This window comes from Diceros bicornis, chromosome 23, assembly GCF_020826845.1.
Source record: "Diceros bicornis minor isolate mBicDic1 chromosome 23, mDicBic1.mat.cur, whole genome shotgun sequence".
Lineage (NCBI taxonomy): Eukaryota > Metazoa > Chordata > Mammalia > Perissodactyla > Rhinocerotidae > Diceros > Diceros bicornis.
Window position 1 is genome coordinate 1,688,384 of NC_080762.1, and position 24,495 is coordinate 1,712,878.

The 24,495-nt window shown below is 46.7% G+C and overlaps 2 protein-coding genes across 3 annotated transcripts in view; both read right to left on the bottom strand.

Annotated features, from left to right (window-relative positions):
• Window positions 1-617: 617 nt before the first annotated feature.
• On the bottom strand, window positions 618-3,611 carry SLC35D3 (solute carrier family 35 member D3). The gene is made up of 2 exons (XM_058566815.1): window positions 3,173-3,611; window positions 618-2,365 (listed from the first exon to the last, which is right to left on the bottom strand). The coding sequence occupies exons 1-2, from the start codon at window positions 3,609-3,611 to the stop codon at window positions 1,536-1,538; spliced, it is 1,269 nt and encodes a 422-aa protein (XP_058422798.1). The 3' UTR covers window positions 618-1,535.
• Window positions 3,612-11,270: 7,659 nt separating this feature from the next.
• The window catches only part of PEX7 (peroxisomal biogenesis factor 7), an 86,363-nt gene continuing 73,138 nt past the window's right edge, over window positions 11,271-24,495 (bottom strand). The window contains exon 10 of one of the 2 annotated variants that reach the window (XM_058566197.1): window positions 11,271-11,742. In XM_058566197.1, coding sequence (XP_058422180.1) covers window positions 11,674-11,742 — 69 coding nt within the window. In that variant the 3' untranslated portion in view covers window positions 11,271-11,673. Of the gene's footprint in view, window positions 11,743-16,056; window positions 16,185-24,495 lie in introns of those variants that run through there. The other variant, XM_058566198.1, reaches the window with a different exon arrangement.

A 24,495-nucleotide genomic window follows, 5' to 3' on the forward strand; every position in this document is an offset into this window, starting at 1 on the left:
ATACGAGGGCTCCTCCATCTGAAACGGCTCGTGGACGTGCCTGTGGAAACCATCAATTGCCCATGAAAACCAGTCAACCAGAACCAATCGCAAACCACAATTACAGGTGCTCACCAGCTTGTGGAGCCAAACCGATGGAGGGGAAACTTCATTTTTCCTCTGCTCTTCGTTTTGTTTTGATTTTTGGAAAATAAAGAAAAATACAGGATGTGACCATCTGAGAGTCTCGGAACACGCTGGCAAATAATGAGGGTGTCTTCACTCTCCAAGCCCTCTCCTGAGGGGCAACAGGAAGCCCTGCCCCGGGGGCGTTCAACCCCTGCGGCTCAAACTCCAGAGAAACTGCAGTCAGCTGGGACGGTTTTCATGCTGAAACAGGAGGCAGTATTTCATTTTACTCCATAACTGTTTCCTTGACTGGAAAATGAGAGTGTGGTGGTTGGTGGTGTTTTAACCTCAGCTGCCACGCTGACATAGGAAGTTCCCGCAGGCCTGGGCCCTACGTACCAGACAGACGCCACACTGAAGGCAAACCACACAAGCCACACAGCATGAACAGAACATGAATGTGTCTGAAACAAATTTCTAACAATGTGTCTTTAGCAGATAGACTCATATTTTATTTTGACAAATTTAAGATAGAAAAATATCAAGTGAATACAGCAGTTGCTCCTGCTGTCACATGGTTGGGGTTGTGTGGAGGGATGGAAAGGGCTGGCTCGCAGGATGGTCTCCCTCTGTTTCCGCTTCAGTTAAGACAATTCTACTTCAGCCATCGCATTTGCTTGACAGAATATCGGACACAGTAAAACTGGTTTTTAAAAAGGCTACAGCATTCAATAATAAATATTATAAAGCACTGAGCCAAAACAACCTTTAAAATATTTTTATAATTACTAAAAGCCAACTTTAAACTTCATGATTAAAGCTAACAACTCATATTTTCAAAATAGCTTTAACATTTTCTACCAGTATATAATAGAATAGAGCACTTTAAAAAAAAAGACAAGTGAAGAAAAATGAGAGTAAACACATTTCAGATGACTACAAAGAGTAAACATCAATGCAGTGTATTTATGTATATACGTCATTTCAATAATATACTCTTTGCCCAGCTGGCCATATAAAAACTGCAGTTTTGTCATCAGAAACATGCCCCTGTGTGTGATCTGTGAGCTGCTCAGGTGTTGCCAGCATACCTACACCCCATCTTTGGAGCGGGGTTGAGGACTCCTGGCACACGCAGACACTCGGCCATGGTTATCGTGAGAAACAGTCATGTGCCCGGAGTCTGCCCCGAGACTGACTTCTCAAGCACCTTCCCGACCCTTTGTCTCTGGGACGCCTCAGGCCACCCCACGCTGAGTAACAACTCACACAGGCGCTCATTTTGTGGCTGCCAGTCCGTTTCAGCTCCTTTCCTTGCTTCCCTTCCCCACTCCTCAAAGAATAAAACTGAACGGCCCTCATGAAAATATGCTCCCTCTCTCTTATAAAATAAGCGTATGTACATATATACACACAGGCATTTCCTTTCAAGGGCTGGGTAACTCTTCATTTTCTATCAAATAATCCTCCTTCGTGTACTTGGTTCCCCGAACTAGCCTCCACACCTGGAGGTAAGCATCCTTCAACGACCTCTTGCTCGCTTCCTCAGGGCTGCCCGCGCCCCGCGCGCCCCGAGCCCCCAGCAGGGCTCCCCCGGGGCCGCCCCTGGCCTCCGGCCCACTCCGCCAAGCGGGGCCACCTGCTGCCGCCCCACCTGCCGCCCCGCCACCTCCACCCTCCGCGGGCAGCTCCGCCAGGACGAACGGCAGCCGGTCCCGGCTCGGCGGCGCCTGCTCGCCCCCGGGCTGCGCCCCCAGGTCCTCGTAGTGGCTTCGTTTTCTGGTCTCCAGGAATTTGGCCACGCAGTAAATGATGGAGCCCAGGGTGTTGACCACGACGCCGGCGATGAACAGAGAGGTGGGCGCCACGTCGCTGAAGGCCACCATGCCCACCGTGATGGTGGCGATGCTCTTCACCACGCCCACGAAGCTGGTGGTCACGGCCGAGTTGATGTAGGTGCAGTGCAGCGTGGTGAAGTTCATGGCGCAGCCGATCAGGACGCAGGCCACGAAGATGCAGACCATGGCCGGGTCCCTCCAGCCGGGGAAGGCCCAGGCGCGGATGGAGTCGGTGCTGGCGAAGGAGCAGACGACGAGCAGCGGCGTGGAGGAGACGGCGACCGCGTACTGCGCGGTGAGCGGCCCGTGCTCCGTGTCGGCGCTCGCCTTCTGGATCAGCACCAGGTAGGCGGCGTGCACCAGCACGGCCAGCACGCCCGTGACGTACCCCACGGGGTCGCCGCTCAGGTCGCCGGCTCCTGCGCCGCCGGGACGGCCGATCCGGGCGGGAAGGAAAAAGACAAGACGTCGGGTTGGCCAGGGGCGGGGTTCGCGCCCCAGCTCTGCGCTCGGGCACGAACCGGAGAGCCGCGCTCAGCCGAGGCCGGCTCGGGCGGGAGGAGGGGCGCCCTCCCCAAGCGCCCCCAGGCTCTGGCCACCCCTGGCCAGGACGGGGCCCCGGGGAGCGCGGTGCCCTCAGGGTGGGCGCTCTGGCTTCCCGGGCTGGCCACGAGGTCACCAGGCGCTTGTGCCCCTGCCCCTCCGCGGGCGCCAGGAGGGAGAAGGACCCCCAGCTGGTGGCTCTGACCCGGGCGGGCGGGCAGGCGGGGCAAAGAGCGCCTCCCCTCGGCCCCAAGAGGGTCTCTCGCTCCCCAGCCCCCCACGCGCTCCGGCGTCCACGCCCGGCCTCTGCCCGAGACCTCGAAGCAGCCCCGGCGGCCCCCGCGCGGCGCCCCTCGTCCCCCCGCTCCAGCCCGCGTGACCCGGGGAGGCTGCAGCCCCTCCCCCCGCTCCCGGAGGAAGGAAGCGGTGAAGGGAAGACGGGTGGGGGGGGCGAGAAGGGCGATACGCGACGGGGGTGGGCGGGGGTCGGAAGCCAGGACCCGCGGGGGCTCCGAAGGAGGGGCCGAAGCGCAGGGGCGGCTCGGCGGGGTCTAGAGTCCCGTTTGCGAGCCAGCGACCGCGTCCAGGCTCCCCGCCTCTGCCTCAGTCTCCCCATCTGGAAGCGATGCCCGCGGCCGCCGACCGGCGGGAGGGGTGGGCGGGGTGGGCGCGGGGCCCCTCACCTGCCAGGGCGGCGCCGCAGGTGGTGATGAGCACGGCGGCCAGCACCCCCGGCGAGGGCGCGCCGTTCTTGAGCACCAGGACGCCGATGAGCATGGTGACCAGGGGCAGGCAGCGCTTGAAGACCACGTACATGGGCAGGCTGAGGCCGCGCAGGGACCAGAGCGTGAGGCTGGACTGCAGCGTGGACAGCACGGCGACCCCCGCGAAGGAGCGCGCCAGGCTCAGGCCGAAGGGGGGCACGGCGACCAGCCCGAGGCGCCGCAGCAGCTCGAGGCTCAGCGCCGCCGCGGAGCTGGTCAGGCACTGCACCAGGGTCAGGAAGGAGAACTGGTAGCGGCTGATAAGGAACTTGAGCAGGATGTTGAGGGAGCCCGAGAAGACCCCGTGCGCGATGGCCACCGAGATGCCCAGCACGCGGCCCCGGCACAGGTGCCGCATCGCGCCGCCCGGCGCCCCGGGCCTGCGGGGACAGAGCGGGGACGGAGCGGGAGGAGCGCGGGGGCAGAGCCGGCAGAGCGCGGAGACAGAGCGGGCGGAGCGCGGGGACGGAGCTGGGACGGAGCGGGAGGAGCGCGGGGACGGGGCGGGAGGAGAGCGGGGGCAGACCGGGCAGAGCGCGGGGACGGAGCGCAGGGACGGAGCGGGGAGTCCGCCCGGCCGCGCGCAGAGCAGGGGGCGCCGGTCGGCCGGGGCAGCTCCGCCGGCGTCCTCTCCGCGCGCGGCTCCGCGTCCGACTGCCCCGCAGCTCCGGAGGCGGGGGCGGGGGCCTCCGAAAAGTGGCAGGGGTGGGGGGCCGGTCCGAGAGGAGTGGCGGGGATCCCGGTGGCGGCGGCGGCTTTAAGTAGGCGACGAGCCTCGCCGCGTGCGCCCGCGGTCCCCGTCACCGGGGACGTTCGCTCCGCGGCTGCAGCTCCGAGGGACGGCCAGGCCCGGCCCCCGACCCCGGCCCAGCGCCCCCCGGCGGCTCTCGACGGCCCTCTCCTCGCGCGGGGCCGGCTGCCGCGCTCGCCCTTCTCCCCGGCGCCGAGCCGGGGGCGCGGGCTCGGTGCCCCGGGCTCAGCCGAGGCGGGCTCTGGGAACGACAGCGCTCCCGGCCGAGCTCCGGGTCTGAGCCCAACAAGTGACGGCGCCCCAGCCCCCGCCCCCGAGCTCAGCGGCTCTTCCACCCACGGTCCCTCCCGGCGCGGCCGCGGGGCCTGGGCGCTGGGCAGGGAAGGGAAGGGAAATGTCGGCGCCAGGGGCTGCGGGGCTCCCCGAGGCTCGCGCGCCAGCGCCCCCAACCTCGAAGGGGCCTGGGGCCCCAGGACCCCGCGCAGGCCCGCTCTGGGGCACGAAGGCTGCCCCTTCCCGTCCCGGCCACGCTCCCCGTCTGCCTTCCTCCAGGAGGGCACTGGGGTTGCGCGCGCGGCTCCGAGGGACCTTCTGGGGGCGCCGAGGGGTCGGGGGGCTGCGGAGCCGGGGGCGGGGCGCACGGTCCGCGCAAGCCGAAGGTGTGAAAAAAGCGGAAGGGCAGAAACTGAGTCCAAGGAGCCAGTAGTCTCTCCCGGGTCCCGAGGGCGACGGGGGGAGGGGCGGGGGTGGCGGGGAGGAGGGAGGGTGGGGGCGGCGCGGGGCCGCCGGGGCCGCTTTGCGGGCAGGACGACCCCTGCCTCCCGCCTCCCCGCCCGCAAGTCCGCGCCCCGCAGGACTCGTGAACATTCACTTCCCATCTGGCTAAGAGAAAAGGGAGATGCTTATTTTCTGCGGGCGCAGGACATCTGCAGCTCTTTATCTGGGTGTCGCCCCTGCAGGGCAAGCTTAGCCCAGGTCGCCGCTGAGCTGGACACGGTTCAGTTTTCGCGCTACTTAAACATGATGGCTCGGCCAGGGTTTGGGGGCGAGGAAAAAAGCTGGAAACCGCTGGCTCCCGGCTCGTGTCCACCCCCACCCCCCCCCCCCGCCCGTACCCTTTAAACGCCGCCCCACACTGCCCAACACACGACCCATTTCTCTCGCGGTTCTCTCCTCCCCGTTTTCACCTCTGTGCTGGACGCGCCACTTCCATCCCCGAGGCCTGAGCCGCGATCCTGACCGCAGCAGCAGAACAACTTGCATCGGGGCCGGGCCGGCAGCGGGTGTGCGGGGCTCGCTGCGGTGGGGGAGCGCGGCTCCTGTAACCGGGGCCTCGCAGCCCTCACAGCTGGCCCACGGTGCCAGCTTTCCAGGAACAACACTGGAAAGCATCACACTGAGTCCCGTGCTCCAGTTCCCTGGGGAACTCGTGGTTTTTGTTGCTAAAATCTCTGGTTGTGCACTACTGGCTATTTCAGGGACTTTGTTTTTCAGGTGTTGATGTTCTTTCTTGAGGAAATAATGAGGTCTGAGGCACAGTTCAAATGATGTCTGTGTGTGTGGTATAAGAGACTCTTCTAAGTATACTCAGATAAAAAAGTTAGAAATTTAACTTTTCAAAGACATCAGCAAATAACAGATTTCTGTTTCTGGGGACCATCGCAATGAAACGGTGCTGCCATCTTAAGTGAATACGATCAAGAAGCGTCCGCACAGACCTAGCTATGGAATGATTCGTTCCTGCCAGCAATTATAACTGCTTCCATTTATGACACTAATGCAGGTACAAGATTTGAGGCTGATTCAGTTTTCCCCTTCTCATTTAGGCAACAGTATTTACTTCAATATTTGAAACCTGAGGTCAGCCGGTGGCGCAAGCGGTTAAGTGCGCGCGCTCTGCTGCTGCGGCCGGGTATTCGCTGGTTCAGATCCTGGGCGCACATTAACGCACAGCTTGTCAAGCCATGCTGTGGCGGGGTCCCATATAAAGTAGAGGAAGATGGGTGTGGATGTTAGCCCAGGGCCAGTCTTCCTCAGCAAAAAAAAAAAAAAAAAGAGGAGGATTGGCAGATGTTAGCTCAGGGCTGATCTTCCTCACCAAAAAAAAAAATATATTTGAAACCTACATTGGCATAAAACCATACATTTTCTCCACTTTACTGCATATAATTCTTTTCCATTAGGGCTTTCATTTCCAAAAAATTAATGCCATCTCCCACACCAGTTACTAGATAAGCTCCTACTGAAAAAATAGGAGAAATAAGAATACTATGATTAGCAAGGTTAATTGAGCAAGAATGTAGATCTGAAAGTCAAAAAGCTATTTGATCTCCGGGTATCAAGGGTCTAGACTCAAGATCCATTATTTTTGGAGTTAAAAAATATTGATGGCATTAAATAAAACCTTTAGTTCATTCATTCAACAAACATACAGAGCAAGTAATTTGTGGCCAGGCAGTCTGTGAGCCACAGAGGAGTCAAAGATGAGCATCATCTTAGTCCTCAGGGATTCACAGGCGTGGGTGAGGCAAAAACAGGAGGGCAATAAAATCAGCTGGAGGGGGCATCAGAGAGGCTTCCTGGAGAAGGAAATACGATCTCATTCCATTATTTTTCATTGTAAAAGTAGCAATGCTCATTATAGTTTATAAAAGGAAAACAAACTTTACAAACAATAACTGAACATGCGATCTTCAATACTGCCCACTTCCATCCCACCCCACCCCCACTACACAGAGCTGGATACCATTAAGAGTTTGATGTGAACTTTTCAGTTTTTCTTATATTTATACATACATAATCCCCCCTTTCAAAAAAATAATAAAATTAGGATATCATACACATTTGTCTATAGTTTGCTATTCTTAAAAGCATATAGTGGTAACCAGCCTCCAAGATAGTTCCCAAAGATCTCCCACTTCTGGTATTCACACCCCTGGTTAACCCTCCCACACCCCTGGTTAACCCTCCCACACTGTACCAGAATTGGTCTGTGTGAAGCACAGAACAGAAGTGAGGGAGCTACTCCTGAGATTAGGTTATAAAAGACTGAGGCTTCCATCGTGAATCTTCTCTTTCTCTTATCTCAGTCTGGAGGAAGCAAGATGCCATGTTGTGGGGACACAGCCAGCCTATGGAGGGTCCCACCTGTGAGTCCTGGAGGCCTGCTAACAACCATGTGGGTGACTCTGCAAGTTGATCCTTGAGCCCCAGCTGAGCTTCAGAAGTCCGCAGACCCAGGGGACAGCTTGACTGCAATGTGACGGGAGCACCTGAGCCAGAACAACCAGCGAAGCCCCTCCTGAATCCTGACCTCCAGACTGTAAGATAAATAAATGTTTGTTGTTGGAAGCTGCTAAGTTTTGGGGTGATTTGTTACACAGAAATAGACAACTGATACACATATCAATAGCAATGTATTTTTCCATGTCAGGACACACAGTCCTACCTAGTCTTTTAAGTGACTGTTCGTTAGTAGAACCTTTCTTCTGTAGACAGGCAGCTAGGTTTTACCAGTGATGCACTGAATACCTGTGGACACTTGCTCTTACCTAGACTTCTCTAAGGTTTGGGGTGGGGGACGCAGGCAGAGAATCCTGCAGGTAATTTAAAATCTTTATTGCCAAATTGTCTTCTAAAAAGGTGTATTGCAGTGCTCCCACTTTTAACTAACATCAGATATTATCAATACTTTAAATGTTTGCCAAACTGATAAGCAAAAAAATGGTATCTCATTTTAATTTGTGTTTCTTTGTCATCAATGAGACAAAGTCTGACTGACATCTTCAAACCTTGTATTTGTTCTTTCGTGAATCATCTACTGGTATCCTTTGTCCACTTTCATGTTTGCTTGTCTTCTCAGTGATTTTTAAAAGTCTTCATAAATTCTGGATATTAAGCCATTTGTTACATAAGTTGCAAATACATCCTTCCAATATGTCTTCCATCTTTTAACTTTCTTAACCATGAGTTTTGCTATTTTAATTTTTGTATGTTGTCAATCTTTCTCCTTAGTCATTTCATGTGACTTCCAAATGATGGGTAAGAATTTGCCAAGGCAAGAGCAGGGCAATCCAGGCACAGGGACGAGGTTGAGCAAAGACAGAAATGAACACCTGCATATTTACATGGGGAGCTGGTGAGCATGCTGGTGTTGCTGGGGCAGAGAGTTCATGACGATGTGGAGAGAGGCAGGGGACCAGCCCCGAAGGACCTCGGCTGCCTGGTCAGTGAGCCTGAACTTTTTCCTGTAGGCAATCCTAGAAGCAGAGAAAGGTTTTACATGGAAATTGATGTAATCAGATTGCATTTTCCATCAGTCTCCGGCAGCTGTGTTGAGGACGGTGGCTCTGAGGGCACAGACCTAGAAACAGACACATCATTTAGGAAGCTGTGTGATCTCCCAGAGAAAAGCTAATGATGGCCTGACCAGGGCAGTGGTAGTTAGACTGAGGGGAAGAGACAGAAAGGAGAAGTATTCAGGGGTAAGAGGGACACGACTTTGTGCCCTGTTTGATGTGTTTTGGAGTGGAGGCGGGAACAAGGGAAGAAACAGGATGGCACTTAGGTCTCCGCTTGAGTGCCTGGGTGGACAGGACGGGCACAAATGAAGAGGCATGTTCAGGGGGAGTCAGTTTGTTGAGCACCAGCAGTTTGGCTGGAAGAAAAAGTGTGCAAAGGCTGGGGGAGACCCAGGTGGGGAAGGCAGGAGAGACAGATTTGGGAGTACTCAGTATAAACATGGAAGTAAAAAACATTTAAGTGGATTATCTCATTCAAGAAGAGGCCTGTTAAGTAAGAAATTAATGAGTTCATTTTGGGAAGAGCCGAATTCCAGCTAAGATACACAGTCAAGTGCCAAAGGCAGGAGGGACAGCTGGCTCTCTGCCTGGACCTCCCAGGTGACGGGTCTTGGTAGGGTCCCTCCAGACCCAGAGCCAGCTGCTTAGCTCTTAGGACTGGGAAACTCAGTGTTGTCAGTCCCCTCAGGAATGATCAGGATCGAGTCACCAGAAGAGTTCCACATCCTTACTGTTTCTCCATGGGCCAATTTCTGTTGTTTCCAGGAAAAGGAGGCCATGTGGCAGGGCCATGGGTTTGGATCCAGTCATAGCAGGTTTCCAATTCCAGCTCCATACTTCCTGGCTATTAGGACTCCTGGGAGCCTTTGTTTCCTCATCTGGAAAACTGGGAGGGCCTCCTTGCAGGGACGTTATAAGATTCAAAGGGTGACACAGAGAAAGCCTCTCACCTCATGCCCTGATCATAAGGATGCTCGCGGCCCTGGATGCCCTGCATTCATTGTTCAGTGCTGTGCGTCACTGAAGGTGCAGGAGGGACCTGGGCAGGCAGGCAGGTGGAAGCTAAGAGCTCCATGGCCTGGAGACAAACGTGAATCTTCCCAACCTGGAGGGATTGTCTGGTCATCCTCTTAAAACCCAGAGGTTGGCTGGCTTGTGAACTACCAAGAATTCAAAACTCTTGCACATTCTCGTTCTGGAGAGACTCTAGCTCCCTTCCTTCCAGTTTTCCAATCCCAGCTCCAGGAAGCCCACTGGATAAAGGTTCACCCACACTCCTTCATACTGAGAGACTCCAAGAACCTGAGGTTAGTGTTCTAATCATCTATAGCATCCCCGAAATAGAGGGAGAAAATAATTGAGAGGCGTTAGTTTTTAAATCACAAGTATCTGTTTCAAAAGATACATGGTAGATTATTTTAATAAAATCTCTTGCATTCTAAAAGGAAAATAAGTAAGTAATTTCATTTCATTGTAAATATGATCTGGGTTAGGTATTTTCTAAGTTCTATGATACAGAGAACACCCTGTAAACCCTCTTACTGAGCCACACTTGGAGTGATGCCAGAGGTTCTGGAGAGAAGCAATGAGAACAGTGTAAGGACAGCATCCCAGTGCCGGCTCTGGAATGTGCTGGAGCACCTTTCCTTACAACACGCTCGTGTCAGGCTGTGTCCTCTTCACAGGGCCTCTCAAAAATAATTAGTATTGACTGGTCTAAGAACCAAAGAGCTGTGCTTCCCCGAGACCATTCAACATTTCAGCAACATCTACGGAGCACCTTCTATCGCCAGCATGGTGCGACGGCCATGCCTGGGACTGGGACGAGGTCTTGGCCACTGAATTGTGTTCTGACCAGGCTCCCTTTTCTGCTGCCAGGAGCAACCTTCTAGGCCTCTGAGGCCTATATTTTCAGGCCCCCTCTTGGTTCCATTTCTGTCTCCTCCTGTCCTACCTTTTATGCTGTCATGTTTCTGTATTTTGTAAGCTGTCTTAATTTTTTTCTGGAAAAAGTAAACAAAGAAATATGTAAATAAGACAATAACATGTATTTTATTTTTCTTCTGATTACTACAAAAAAGTATATTTTGCTCTTTAAAAATTCTCAAAAAACTTGTTAAAAATTTAATGACAATTTTTGCCATTTATAACATGTTTTATTTTACTAATATATAAAAATATACATATTGTGAAAAGTTGTTTTACTAATTTTTCCCTTTTACCCTACTTTTTTACAGATCATCAGCCCTGGAGATTTTTTTTTTTTTTTTTTTTTTGTGAGGAGATCAGCCCTGAGCTAACATCCGCCAATCCTCCTCTTTTTTTTTTGCTGAGGAAGACGGCCCTGGGCTAACATCTGTGCCTATCTTCCTCCACTTTCTATGGGACGCCGCCACAGCATGGCTTACCAAGCAGTGCGTCGGTGCGCGCCCGGGATCCGAACCAGCGAACCCCGGGCCGCCGCAGTGCAGCGCGCGCACTTAACCGCTTGCACCACCGGGCCAGCCCCAGCCCTGGAGATTTTTTGAGGAGACTTAGGGAGGTAGCAAGGAAGGTTTACAGCATTACTTAGGGCTAGTTTCAAGGGCAATTGCTTGAAACCTAAGCACGATCTAAGACTTTTTGCCCAGTGACTAATTTTTTAAAAATTTGATAGTGGGGAAGTAGGCAGAGAGAAATATAGGGTCATGAGTACAATATCTAAAAAGATTTGAATAAATGTAAAAACCATGGAAGCTCTTAACTCACAGCATTCCACGTTCTCGGAGCACGGGACCACCCTGGAGAGCCTCAGTCAGTGTGTACGTCACGCAGAGCAGATGCTCAGTGAACAGCTGCTGAGTAAGTAAGCTCTGTCTCAGTGCCTGTTACTGCACCACAGATACATATCTACGTCATATACAGTGTTATATTCACATATGCACTACAGAGAAAAAGCAGTCTCGCTGGGGATGTCATACAGTCATAAATGATCAAGAGATGCAGTTTATTTTGATTTTTATCAACAGCAATGATTATATTTTACATCAAAAATGACAAATTAAAAATTAAATGTATCACTATCAATAGAGTCTATGGATCTCCCATTTTTTAATCCATTTTACAATACAGAGGTTACATTTTAATAGATACTACAAGATATACCATAACATCAATTATTCCTTAGGGTTTTAAGAGATATGGCTTATGAACTAGGCTTAAATAGTGAGCCAACACCTTTATCAGCTGCCTCAAAATTGATTCCAGGGTAAATTTTTAAAATTTGAAATCTGAAGATAACCTAATGTCTATGTTATCAATAGTTAATTGATTTTCTGTTAAGTGGTTCTTCTGTGTTCTTCTGCTGTCTCTGACCGGAGTGGGGTGCCTCAAGCAGGCATGGCGAGACAAACGGGATCATAGATCTTTATCGTCTCATCCCAAGCACAGTCAGCCACCTGGAAAACAAAAAGGAATAAGACACATAATCTACAAACATTCAACATCAGCAGCAAAAGCTTAAGTCATTTAGATTGTGAAAGATCATCCACTAGTAAATGCACCTTTAAATAGGAAGAACACAGGGATACGTTTTTGATAAGAGGCCTGTTTTCCCTTTCTAAGATATAAGTCAGGGATTGTTTCTAACTGACTGAAGGATTTCCCCCAGCCCCACCCCGCCCCAGAGCAACATAACGCCCATAGTTATTAATTGTTGAGAAGCCGCACTCCTCGCGCTCCAAGAAGGGCTGACTCAAGACCAACGTGGGAAGTTCCCTGACAGAGACACACAGAGGAGGCCATCTGAACCCAGTGGGGCACTGTCAGGAGGCTCCACGAGTGCCGCGGCCGTCACAATGGCCCTCCTCAGGGCCACTTGGAAGACAAGGACGGTCAAGTCTAAAAAGCCTATAAAAACATGAAGGGAAGACAGTCCATGGTGCTCAGGAACTGTGTGCTAAAAACTCAGTCAGGGGAGTCGTGTCTCAGGGTATAAGATTAATATATAAAATCAATTTTATGTCTATATGCTAGTAGGAAAAAATTTAAAAAATAAAAATTTAAAAGATACATTTACAATAGCATCAAATAACAAAATACTTAGTAAAAAACTTAACAAAAGACATGGAAAACATCCATACTAAAAGCTCAAAATCATTGCTGAGAGAAATTAAAGGCCTAAATAAATGGGGATGTGTACCATGTTCATGGGTTTAATACTGTTAAGAAGTTAATTCTCCTCCAAAGTAATTTATAGATAATTCATAATCCCAGCAGGCTTTTCAATAAAAATGGACAAGGTGATTTCTAAAATTTACATGGGAATGCAGAGGACCTAGAATAGCCAAAAGAATCTTGACAAAGAACAACCAAGTCGTACTGCTTACATGCCTGACTTCAAGACTCCCCATAAAACTACATCATCAAGACAGTGCAGTGCTGGGGTAAGGTACACAAGGAGACCAAGGAACTGAACAGAGCTCAGGAACAGACCCCACACTGGGACCACTGGTTTTCAACAAAGGTAGCAAAACAATTCAATAGGGAAAGGAAAGTCCTTTCAAGAAATGGTGCCAGAACTGGATATCTGTATGGAAAAAAAATGAACCTCAACTCCAACTTCACACCATAAACAAAAATGCATTTGAGATAGACCATAGATCTAAATATAAAAGCTGAAAGACTAAAGCTCTTAGAAGAAAACACAGGAGAATATATTCTCAATCGGAAGGTAAGTAAAGATTTCTTAGAGAGGACACAGAAAGCAATAACCATAAAAAGTTGACAACTTAGACTCAATCAAATATAAAACTTTTGCTCATCAAAAGACATTGTTAAGAAAACTAATAGGCAAGCCAGAGTGGGAGAAAATATTCACAAAACATACATCTGACAAAGAACTTGTATCCAGAATGTATAAAGAACTACTATAACTTAATAATGAAAAAACAACCCAATTAGAAATGGGCAAAAGACTTTATCAGACAAAAAAAAAAGATATATGAATGACCAATAAGCACTTGAACAAATGTTCAACATTATTAGGCACCAGGGAAATGCAAATAAAAACCATGCTGAGATACCACCACATTCCCACAAGAATGGCTAAATTAAAGACAGACAATGTCAAGTGCAGACAGGGATACAGAGCGCTGTAACTCATACATGGCTGGTACAACCACTCTGGAAAACTGTCAGGCCATTTCTCATAAAGTTAAACATGTACCTATCTCTAGACCCAGTAATTCCACTCCTAGGAGTTTATCCAACAGAAACAAAAACATCTTTATGAAACAATGCATACAAGAATGTTCACAGCAACTTCATTCACAGCACAAGTGGAAAAATTAAAATGTCACTTGACAAAAGAATGGGTAACAAATTGCAGTAAATTCATACAACAGAATGCCGCTAAGCCATACAAGGGAGGGAACGACAAGGCTCAACAGCACGGACAAATCTCACAACTAACAAGCCGAGCAAGAGAGGCCAGAAACGAGAACATACAGGGGGTTCCACCACATAAGTCCTTGAACAGGCAAATCTAATCTACAAAAACAAAAATGAGGGCAATGTTGTATTTTGTTGTTTCAGCTGGAGGTAGGGTGGGGGTAGGGAGAGGCTAGGAAGGGATAAAAGGGAATTTTGGAGGAAGATGCAACCGTTTTGTATTGTGATGGGATGTTTGTCAAAAACCTATATCTAAGATTTGTACATTTCAAGGTAAGTAAACAATACCTAAATAGTAAAAATAATAATGACAATAATAATAATTATTGAATGAGGGGTGGGTCGTGAGTAGAGGAATAAATAAAGCAAGAATGTTGATAATTGTTGAAGCTGGGTAATGGAAGTTCATTATACTAGTCTGTTTATTTTTTATACGTTTGAATTTTCCACAATTAAAAAAAAAGGAAGTAAAGAAAAAATGTCGACAGTAATATGAAGGATGAGTAGCAGGAGAGAGATTCTGGCAAAGAACTCTGCACTCTGTTCCCACCCTTCAGTGGTTACAAAAGCTGAAAGTCACACGGAAACTGGCATTCGTGGTCAGTCTAGTTACTCGGCTGTCACTAACTGAATGCAACACCCACTCAGATTAACCAGAACATGTAAACTCCTTACACCCACTAACAATATCTTAGATCAGAATCTAAGCTAGAGAGAACATTAGAGACCTTTTAGTCAAACTTCTTTACTTAAGCATTAAAAACCAGACTCTTCAAGATGTGCTTGCCACCTACTTCTCCATTTCTCCTGGCACGGGCTCAGACACTCAGTCCAGGCGTCTCGTCGATGCCTCTGTGCTCTGTCCTCTTACTGACACCCTCCCCTGAATCACCTCTCTTCTTTCGCCCTTCCCCTGCCCCTCAGCCGGGTTCTGCCTGGAGATGAGAGCTCTCCTTGGAAGAATCAGTGTCAGCCTCATTTCCTCTATGAAGTCATTCACAGCACCCATAATGTTCAGCTGTACTTATTTACTGACAGGTGTGTCTTCAGCTCTTTGAGGGTACGGACCACGTCTTCCTATAACATAACAACAACTCAATAAACCTTAGCTCAAACTGTATTTTACAGATGAAGACTGCAGAGATGAACTTTTTCTCATGTTCACACTACAGTCGCAGAGCTGGAACCAGAGCCTAAATCTGTGCAGTCTGTCCACTGAAAACAGTGCCTCATAACAGGCAGACTGACACTCATTCTCTGCCTAATCCCGCAGTGTAAGTTTCTATACCTGGGACACAAAGGTCATTATATCAGTTTACCTGTCTCATCTACATGTATTTTTTCAAGTGCTGGGCCTTTCTGTATGTTAAGTGTCACCTACTATGCAGACGAGAATCAGAGAAATCAGACCCAGGTTTCTAACACAAGGTATCCATAAATTATGTTTCTGAATCCTGACTCAGCACTCTTCAATCCAGCTTATTTCTCAGAACTTACAATAACTAATAAATGTCAAGGCCACTGAATCAGCAAATGTTCATAAATCTATACTTAAATTAATTGATAATATGAGAAAGACCTCAAACTGCAATGATACAGAATTACGAACAGACTGATTCAAATTAATGCAAATAATATTTCTCCATTAACTAATTACTTAAACTCATCAAGTGCGACAAGCTTTAAAAAGCTTACAATAAAAAATAATAAGAGAAAAAGCACTTTACTAAACTAACCAAGAGGCTCCTGTTCTCCGAGGTAGGCACTGTGAGACTTCCAGCTGAGGAGAGATGAGGTGCATTCCCCAGGGTGGGGGAGGGCTCTCATGAATTATCATCACCACTCCAGGGGCCTCTGGAGGCACTGTGTCCCACTCAGTTCCATGACTGAGAGTAAACACAGGGCTCTTAATGTCATCTACCACTCATCTGAGGCCAGCCTGAAAGACACTACAAAAAAGACTCTGCTAAAAATAAGCGTTAACAAAAAGATCAAAAATAAATAGGTAAAGCGAATGACATGAAAATAAACAATCTGCTTTACAGGATAAGATCCACTCATTCTTCAGCTTGTCAAACAAAGAAGGAGTCTTTCCTAGCTCCCATCCTGCTTCTTCAAGACAAAGGCGTCTTTCCCTCCCCTCTCCGGGAAGGTGCTCGTGGCCATGAAGACTCCTTCAAGGCCAGACTCGGGATAGAGACTGAGGAGCCGATAACAGGGCATCTCCTTTCTCCTCTACCGAAGATCCTCTTTCTCAGTTCCAGTGTCCTAAATGAGGACTCACTCCTTTGCTCACTACCTTGCTGTCAGGAAAAACTGGAAGACTGCAGTCAGCAAAAAGACGGCTAGGTGTTCTTTCAGTGGAGTGCCGGCTCTCTCCTGGCCAGGGTCACCTGATTCTACAGGGGTCTCCGCCGTTCACTGTCTTTGACTGGATTACTTTACAACTCTGCAAGTTATAAAAAACTGATAGTAATCAAACAATTCTCAGCCATTAAAGTTGCAAATGAATGCTGTCCTGTGGAGGTGCAACTGATGTCACCCCTGCCCCAGGAGATGGTTCCAAACAGCACATTTTCCCGCCCTGTGGATACTGACCTGTTTTGCACCTATTAGTAAATTCACTTCAGCACCCAGTGATTGCCTATATGTCTGTTCGTTGGTCCCTTTGAGCTAGCTGTCCCCATGAACTACATAAAACCTGTGACAAATGTTCAGGCTCTCTGTGTGTGAGTGAGTCATGGTTGCCATTTTGAAAATCACCCTTTCCCATGGCCACATACAGGGAAAGAGCTCATCTGCTCAACAGGGTAACCATTATTCCCATGGAACATACTAGCCCTTGCTTTCTCATAGGAGACAACACAGCAACAGAAAAGCCATTTCATTAAAAGAACAAACATGAAATGGAAGAAGGGGCAGATAATTATACCAGAAAGAGAGGCAATAAATAATTGCTAAAATTTGGCGTGAAACTGAGCTCACACCTCCTGGCAGCACAGGTGAAAAAGGCAAACAATAATGTAACACAACATCATGACCAATTTACCAGTTCATCAGGGGAGGTAAAGTTTTCCTAGCACTTGACTCTAAGAGAATATATAATATGCCTCCATTACAAAAAGAATTCAGTGCCAAAAGAGTGGTTTTACAAGAAATTCAAAGTCATTCTTCATATGACTGCTTTTTTAAAAGACATCTCAACCTTCAAATAAGCCAAAAGCTACATTAAACTATAGTTTCCTGGAGGCATTTTTACAGGGCAGTGGTCCTCAAGTCTGGTCCCAGCATCAACCTTACTGGTGTCCCCTATGGCTGGTCCACAGCCCAGGGTCTGTAAACCAAGGTCCACAGACAGCCTGCAGAAAGTCCATAAATGAAACATTTCTGTGTGTATACACATTTTTGGGGAGGGAAGAGAGAACCAATCATTTCCTTCAGATTTTCAAGCCCTGATCCCAAAAAAGCGAATCCAGAGCATTCTCCATCCAGCCAAGCATTATCCTCACATAGGGAACTTTCTAAGCTGCAGCCAGACTGCGGACATCTGATGTCTATCAGTTTCCCAACTGGGCTTCTGTCACGCACACTAACCTGGAGTTCCTGAGGAGTACCCTCTCTGCAGGCATTTTTTGTTGTTGACTAAAAAGAAATTCAAAATTTAGCAGGATTCAAATATTCTTCTTAAGGAAGAATTCTCTTCCTTTCTTGAGGAGAAAGAAGAGATTAATTTGCCACTAATGGAAAACACCTTGTGCCATATTTTCACATTTTTATTTAAAATCTAAGTTTGAACTCTGGTAGGTTGACATGTGGTAGGAAGACAGCGAATTGGGAGGAGGACTAAGAAAAAAGACACATGACTGAACTGTCTTTAAAGAAGAACGCTGGCCCTACCCACAGCATTGCAAACAGAAGTTTATGTAGCTTCCTGATCCTATTCTACATAAGCCAGTATCCAGAACTTCTACTTAAACAAATGAGAACATTTTATTAATCATTTAAGCTATGGTTAAAAACAATATTTTTATTTTATTTATTTTATTTGAGATTTGCACCCTGTTGAGTCCTAAACGGGCTGAAGTGGTTTACAGATTAACCCACAAGGCCAAATAAAGTAAATACAGATTTTTTTAAAAATCTCTTCTAAAGAGAACAAATGGAGTAAAAGCTCCAGGTCTCAGAGCTGAGCATGTTACAACACTTGCACAACAAATTAGGCTCCATGCTTTACGGTAACTAAGGAGAAGGTGAAGGCAGGCTGGGGACTGTAGTGTCCATTTCTAACAACATTCAAATGTGGATGTAAACACCTGCATACAACTAAACCTGAACAGAATTTTTTTTAGAGTCAGCAATTATATGTCTTGATCAAATCTGTATTCCTCGTGTTCTGTATATAGTATTTAGTAAATGCTTGTCGAATGAGTGAATCCATGTAGGAGCAGTGGTTTTCCTCCTGGAAAGACTTTGTTGAGTAGAGCCCCACACATGGTTAGAGCTCCTAATTGGGGTGAGGTCAGAGATCCTGGTAAAGGCAATAGATTTTATGGGATTTGGGGGACATATGGGATTATTGAGTGCCATGAACACTTAGAGAGGTTTCACAGGGAGCTTCTTTTATGTCCCAGGAGCTGTTAGTCAAATATTTCTCTGCTCTACAAAGCTATCTAAAACATATTCGTATATATATACATTCTTTTATTCCACACACATTTACTGAGTTCCTCCTCTGGGTAAGCAATATGCTGAGAATACTACAGTAGACAAGATGCTCCTGGTCTCTGCCCACAGATATGGAGACCAGCAGAGAGACGGGTAAGTAAACAGACACCATAATGCAGAGGGCTATGGACAATGACAGGCAGTGCAGGGTCCAGCAGAAGTAGGGAAGGGGTCACATGACCAGACGTGAGGAAAGTGGACACTTTCAGGGAAATATTATCTAAGCTGTGGCTTAAAGGAGAAGTATGCCTTAGCCAGAGAGCGTGTATTCTTGTTACTCTTTGTTGGGCAGGGACACGATAGAGAGAAGGAAAGTGTTCTAGGCAGTGGAATAACTAAGACTAAATGAACAACTAAAAGTTCTAGCTTTAAGGCACCTAAACTGCATTATGACTCCTCTGATGAAACTCTCCATCTTTTGAGAGCAGCTTTTTCCTGACTCCTGTCTGACTCCGTCTAGGGTTTCTTGAAGGCTGGCTGCCAAGGCAGATCTTGTTTGACTCTCTGCCCTTATGGTGAGTGTGTGTGTGGACACCACAGGGCAGGAGCCTCCAGGCTCCACCTCTTCTGCCCAAGGATATTAAAGTGGAAAACTGATTTCTCTCTCTCTTTTTTTTTTGAGGAAGATTGGCCCTGAGCTAACATCTGCCAATCCTCCTCTTTTTGCTGAGGAAGACTGGCCGTGGGCTAACAGCCATGCCCATCTTCCTCCACTCTATATGGGATGCCGCCACAGCATGGCTTGCCAAGCAGTGTGTCGGTGCGCGCCCGGGATCCAAACCGGCGAACCCCGGGCCACCGCAGCGGAGCGTGCGCACTTAACCGCTTGCGCCACCGGGCCGGCCGCAAAAAACTGGTTTCTTAACCTGTAAGCTCCCATTGTAGTACACCTCATCCCTAGGGCCTCTGAATCTCCTTTAACTTGAGATCAAAATGCAAATTTTTTCATTAAAACTCAGAATTAAAATTATCAACAGTGGGGGCCGGCCAGTGGCGCAAGCGGTTAAGTGCGTGCGCTCCACTGTGGCGCCCCGGGGTTTGCCGGTTTGGATCCCCAGCACGCATCAACCCTCCGCTTGGCAAGCCATGCTGTGGTGGCGTCCCATATAGAGTAGAGGAAGATGGGCATGGATGTTAGCCCAGGGCCAGTCTTCCTCAGCAAAAACGAGGAGGATTGGCAGATGTTAGCACAGGGCTGATCTTTCTCACACACACACAAAAAATTATCAACAGTGTAGGAAAAATGGTTTGTCAAAGTGTTATATTTATTTACTTAATGTAAAATAAATGTATTATTAGTAAATAATAATTATTAATATCAATATTAAATGTATTTGATATTATTAATGTAAAAAGTTTATTAATAAATTAATTTATTGATTAATTTTACTTATTAATGTAAAAAATTGAAATAAGCTGGTTTTTAAGGGGTTAATATCCAAAAATGTATGAAGAATTCATACAAGTCAACAGCAAAAAAAAAACAATGTGATTAAAAAATGGGCGGAGGATCTGAACAGATATTTTTCCGAAGAAGATACACAGATGGCCAACAGGCACATGAAAAGACGTTCAACATCACTAATTATGAGAGAAATGCACATCAAAACCACAGCGAGGTATCACCTCATGCCCGTCAGAATGGCTACCATTAAAAAGACAAGAAATAACAAGTATTAGAGAGGATGTGGAGAAAAGAGAACTCTCATATGCTGCTGGTGGGAATGTAAACTGGTGCAGCCACTATGGAAAACAGTATGGAGATTCTTGAAAAAATTAAGAATAGAGCTACCATATGATCCAGCTATTCCACTGCTGGATATTTATCCAAAGAACGTGAAAACACTAATTCAAAAAGATATATGCACCGCTATGTTCATTGCAGCATTAGTCACAATAGCCAAGACTTGGAAGCAACCCAAGTGTCCATCAACAAATGAATAGATAAAGAAGATGTGCTATCACTTTTCCAGTTTTTTTTTCTTGGTTGATTTCCAGTTTCATAGCATTATGGTCTGAAAAGATGCTTGTTATGATTTCAATGTTCTTAAATTTATTGAGGCTTGCTTTGTTTCCCAACATATGGTCTATCCTTGAGAATGTTCCATACGCGCTTCAGAAGAATGTGTAGTCAGCTGTTTTTGGATGGAGTGCTCTGTATATGTCTACTAGGTCTATCTCATCCAGTTTTTCATGTAAGTCCACTGTTTCTTTATTGACTTTTTGTCTGGATGATCTATCCATTGATGTAAGTGGGGTATTAAGATCCCCTACTATTACTGTGTTGTTGTTAATGTCTCCTTTTAGGTTTGTTAATAGTTGCTTTATGTACTTTGGTGCTCCTATGTTGGGTGCATATATATTTATAATTGATATGTCTTCTTGGTGGAGTGTCCCTTTTATCATTATATATTTACCTTCTTTGTCTCTCTCAACCTGTTTTATCTTGAAGTCTACTTTGTCTGATATGAGTATGGCAACACCCACTTTCTTTTGTTTGCCATTAGCTTGGAGTATTGTCTTGCATCCTTTCACTCTGAGCCTGTGCTTGTCTTTAGAATTGAGAGGTTTTCCTGGAGGCAGCATATTGGTGGGTCTTGCTTTTTAATCCATCCTGCCACTCTCTATCTTTTGATTGGAGAGTTCAATCCATTTACATTTAGGGTAATTATTGATATATGAGCGCTTAATGTTGCTGTTTCGTCACTTATTTTCCGGTTCTTTTGCATTTCCTTTGTTTCTTGTCTCATTTGTTTCGGACTGCCAATTCAGTTTGGTTGTTCTGTCTTATGACTCTTCTAGTTTTCTCTTTGTTTATCACATGTCATTTTGTTTTGATTATTTGTTTAGTGGTTACCTTGAGGTTTGTATAAAAAATCTTGTGTATGAGATAGTCCATTATCTGATGGCCTCTTATTTCCTTATACTAAGTCAATTCACTCTCTTTCCTCTTCCCCTTCTAAGTCATTCTTGTTATACCTTATTCTATCTTGTGTTATGGGTGTGTGTTTACAGTGATGAGGTTATATTTATTTTTGGTGAATTCCTTCCTTTGATCTTTGATTTTGGTATTTAAGTGGTTGCTAACCTATTCCGGTAAAGATCTACTATTTTTCTGATTTTGTCTATCTATTTTTCTCCTTGCTCCAAGCTTTGTATTCCCTTTCTCTTCTTTTTTTCAGGCCTGAGGCCCTTCTTGAGTATTTCTTGTAGTGGGGGTCTTGTGGCCATGAACTCCCTTAGCTTTTGTTTATCTGGGAAAGCTACTATTTCTCCAACATATTTAAAGGATATTTTTGCTGGATAGAGTATTCTTGGCTGAAAGTTTCTGTCTTTCAGTATTTTGAGCATATCATTCTAGTCTCTCCTATCCTGTAAAGTTTCCGTTGAGAAATCCAGAGCCTGATGGGAGTTCCTTTGTACGTTATTTTTTGTTTTTGTCTAGCTGCCCTTAATATTGTTTCTTTGTCATTGACTTTAGCCAGCCTTACCACTAGGTGTCGTGGAGAGGGCCTTTGTCTGCTAATATATTTAGGTGATCTGTTGGCTTCACTTACTGGTATCTCCTGCTCCTTCCCCAGATTTGGGAAGTTCTCAGCTATTACTTCCTTGAATAGGCTCTCTGTTCCTCTTTCCCTCTCTTCTCCCTCAGGAATACCTATAATTCTTATGTTACATTTCCTAATAGAGTCAGATATTTCTCAGAGACTTTCTTCATTTCTTTTTAGTCTTAGTTCTCTCTCCTCTTCCATTTGGAGCATATCTGTATTCCTAGCCTCTATAATGCTAATTCTTTCCTCCATATTGTCAGCTCTGTTCTTTAAAGATTCCAGATTCTCCTTTATCTCCTCCATTGTGTTCTTCATCTCCATCAGTATTGATTGGTTTTTCTTTATGATTTCAATCTCTTTTGTGAAGAAACTCCTAATCTCATTGAATTGTTTGTGTTACCTCGTATTTCATTGAGTTTTTTTATGATAGCTGTTTTGAAATCTCTGTCATTTAGGTTATGGATTTCTGTGTCTTCAGGGTTGGTTTCTGGGTGCCTGTCATTTTCCTTCTGGTCTGGTGATTTCATGTACCTTTGCATTGTGGTTCCTGTATTCGCTTTGTTTTTCCCCATCCTGGAAATATCTGTTTTTTTTCCACCCACCGCCACCGTGTGGGGATTAAGGGCTGTGTAATCTGAGCCCCCTATGCTCTGCCCTGGCTGCTCGCTGCAATCGGCCGGCCGCTTGGTCTGGTCTAGTGGGCTGAGCTGCAATGTCTGGCATGCAGGGAGCGGGGAGGCTCTCTCTTTTGCCCACTGGGTCCCTGGTGTGGGGGGCTTCTCACTCGCTCCTCGTTATCCCCTCTCCTGGGGTGCTCAGATGTTGATGGTACCCTTGTAGCAGTTCTGAGTCTTCTGTGTGGGAGTTTCCGAATGGGTGAGAGAGCCTGAAGAGCTACGGTTTCCCCGTAGAGGGTCGCCCCTCCCCCTTCTCTGGGAGCCACGCGGACCGGGATCATTGACCTGATGTGGAGGGAGAGGAGTTCTCCTTACCTCTCCCCACCTCCTCCAGAGGCCCCAGCACGTTCCACTCTCAGATGTGCGGCAGTGTGGATCTTTCCAATCTTCCTTTTTGCTGTCTAGGAGTCCGTTGTTGGTCTATGACTGTTCCTTTTGTTGTATTTTATCGGGGGAAAAGTTTACAGGAAACCTCACTTCGCCATGACGCTGACGTCACTCTCATTATTTTTAATAGGTTTAAAGTTGATGTTCTTGGATTATAACAATTCACAATCATATGAAGTACAAAAGACAATAAAATTTTTTACCTTTTAAAAACATTTCTCTTCCATCTGTTTCCTTCTATGACTAATTAGGTACACTTTTTAGAATCACGTTGATTAACAGTAGTGATGGTGCTAATTCTCATCTTGCTCGTGCCTTTAATGGGGCCATTGATATATTTCAAGTCAAGGACTAACAAAATCACATTTGCATTACGGAAAGCTCTCCCCAGAAGCAGCGTTGAGAGTCAATGGAATGATGGGAAGAGCTCAGAGACCAGTTAGATTACTGCAGTAATTCATAGTGGGAGATACTAATAAATGCTTACCTAAGGCAGTGGGGCTAAAAGGACATGGTCCAGATTTCAGAGATATTGGCGAGGAAAAATTCATACACTTGATGCCCAGTTGAATTTACGGGTGCAAAGAGACAAGGAAACTAAGATGCATTGCCAGGTATCTAGTCTGGCCCCATTATGCAAATCAGTTGGCCATGTTAGGAATATTGGAGGAAAAGTAAGCCACCGATGGAGATCACACAGTAAAGGCAACTGGACACATGGGTAAGCATCACTAGCACATAATTAAATGAGACCTTCCAGGGGAAGGTGCATAAAAGTAAGAGGACTCTGAGCTGGATGTTGGAGAATATCCACTTTTGGAAGGATGATAAGGAAGGAACTGGCAAAGGAGATGAAGACATTCAGCAAGGAGATAAGGAAGAGAGCTTAGCATGGTCAGCATTACAGCAATAGCAGGGGAAGATCTTTCTTTTAAAAAAATCAAAATTATACAGCTAACAAAGAAAGAAGTCTGAGAGAAGGCTAACTTGGTTTTCAGGAGTTGACGGGTGACCTTTTTGGGCTTAACTTCAATCGAATGATGAAAGTGAGACAGATACAGGGGCTTAAAAGACAGTGTTGATTTTTAAAAACTAAAAGCAACAGGTAAATCTACTAATTCTTGATGTCTAATAATAGAAGAGAAACTGAATTTACTGGTAGAAAGGACAGTGGCATCAAGTGAGGTTTGAAAATAGAGAAAAGGGCTGACTGAAGATCTAAAAAAACAGTGGATAATTGAGGAAGCAAAGACCTAGATAAGGAAGCCAGTGAGAAAATTAGGAACCCACTGGAAAGGGGAAAGAAACAGATAGAACATAAATATTTTGAGGTGACAGGGATGGAAGAAGATAGCCATTCTTGTCTATTTTTACAATAAAGTAGGAGGTAAGGTCAAATATCCAGAGAGTTAATGATATT

What these genes read in the sequence shown, in the direction of transcription:
- SLC35D3 (XM_058566815.1), bottom strand. Translation starts at nt 3,611, where the DNA reads ATGCGGCACCTGTGCCGGGGCCGCGTGCTGGGCATCTCGGTGGCCATC. An exon ending in CTGCGGCGCCGCCCTGGCAG is followed by an intron (nt 2,366 to 3,172) that starts GTGAGGGGCCCC and finishes CCGGCGGCGCAG; the next exon opens with GAGCCGGCGACCTGAGCGGC.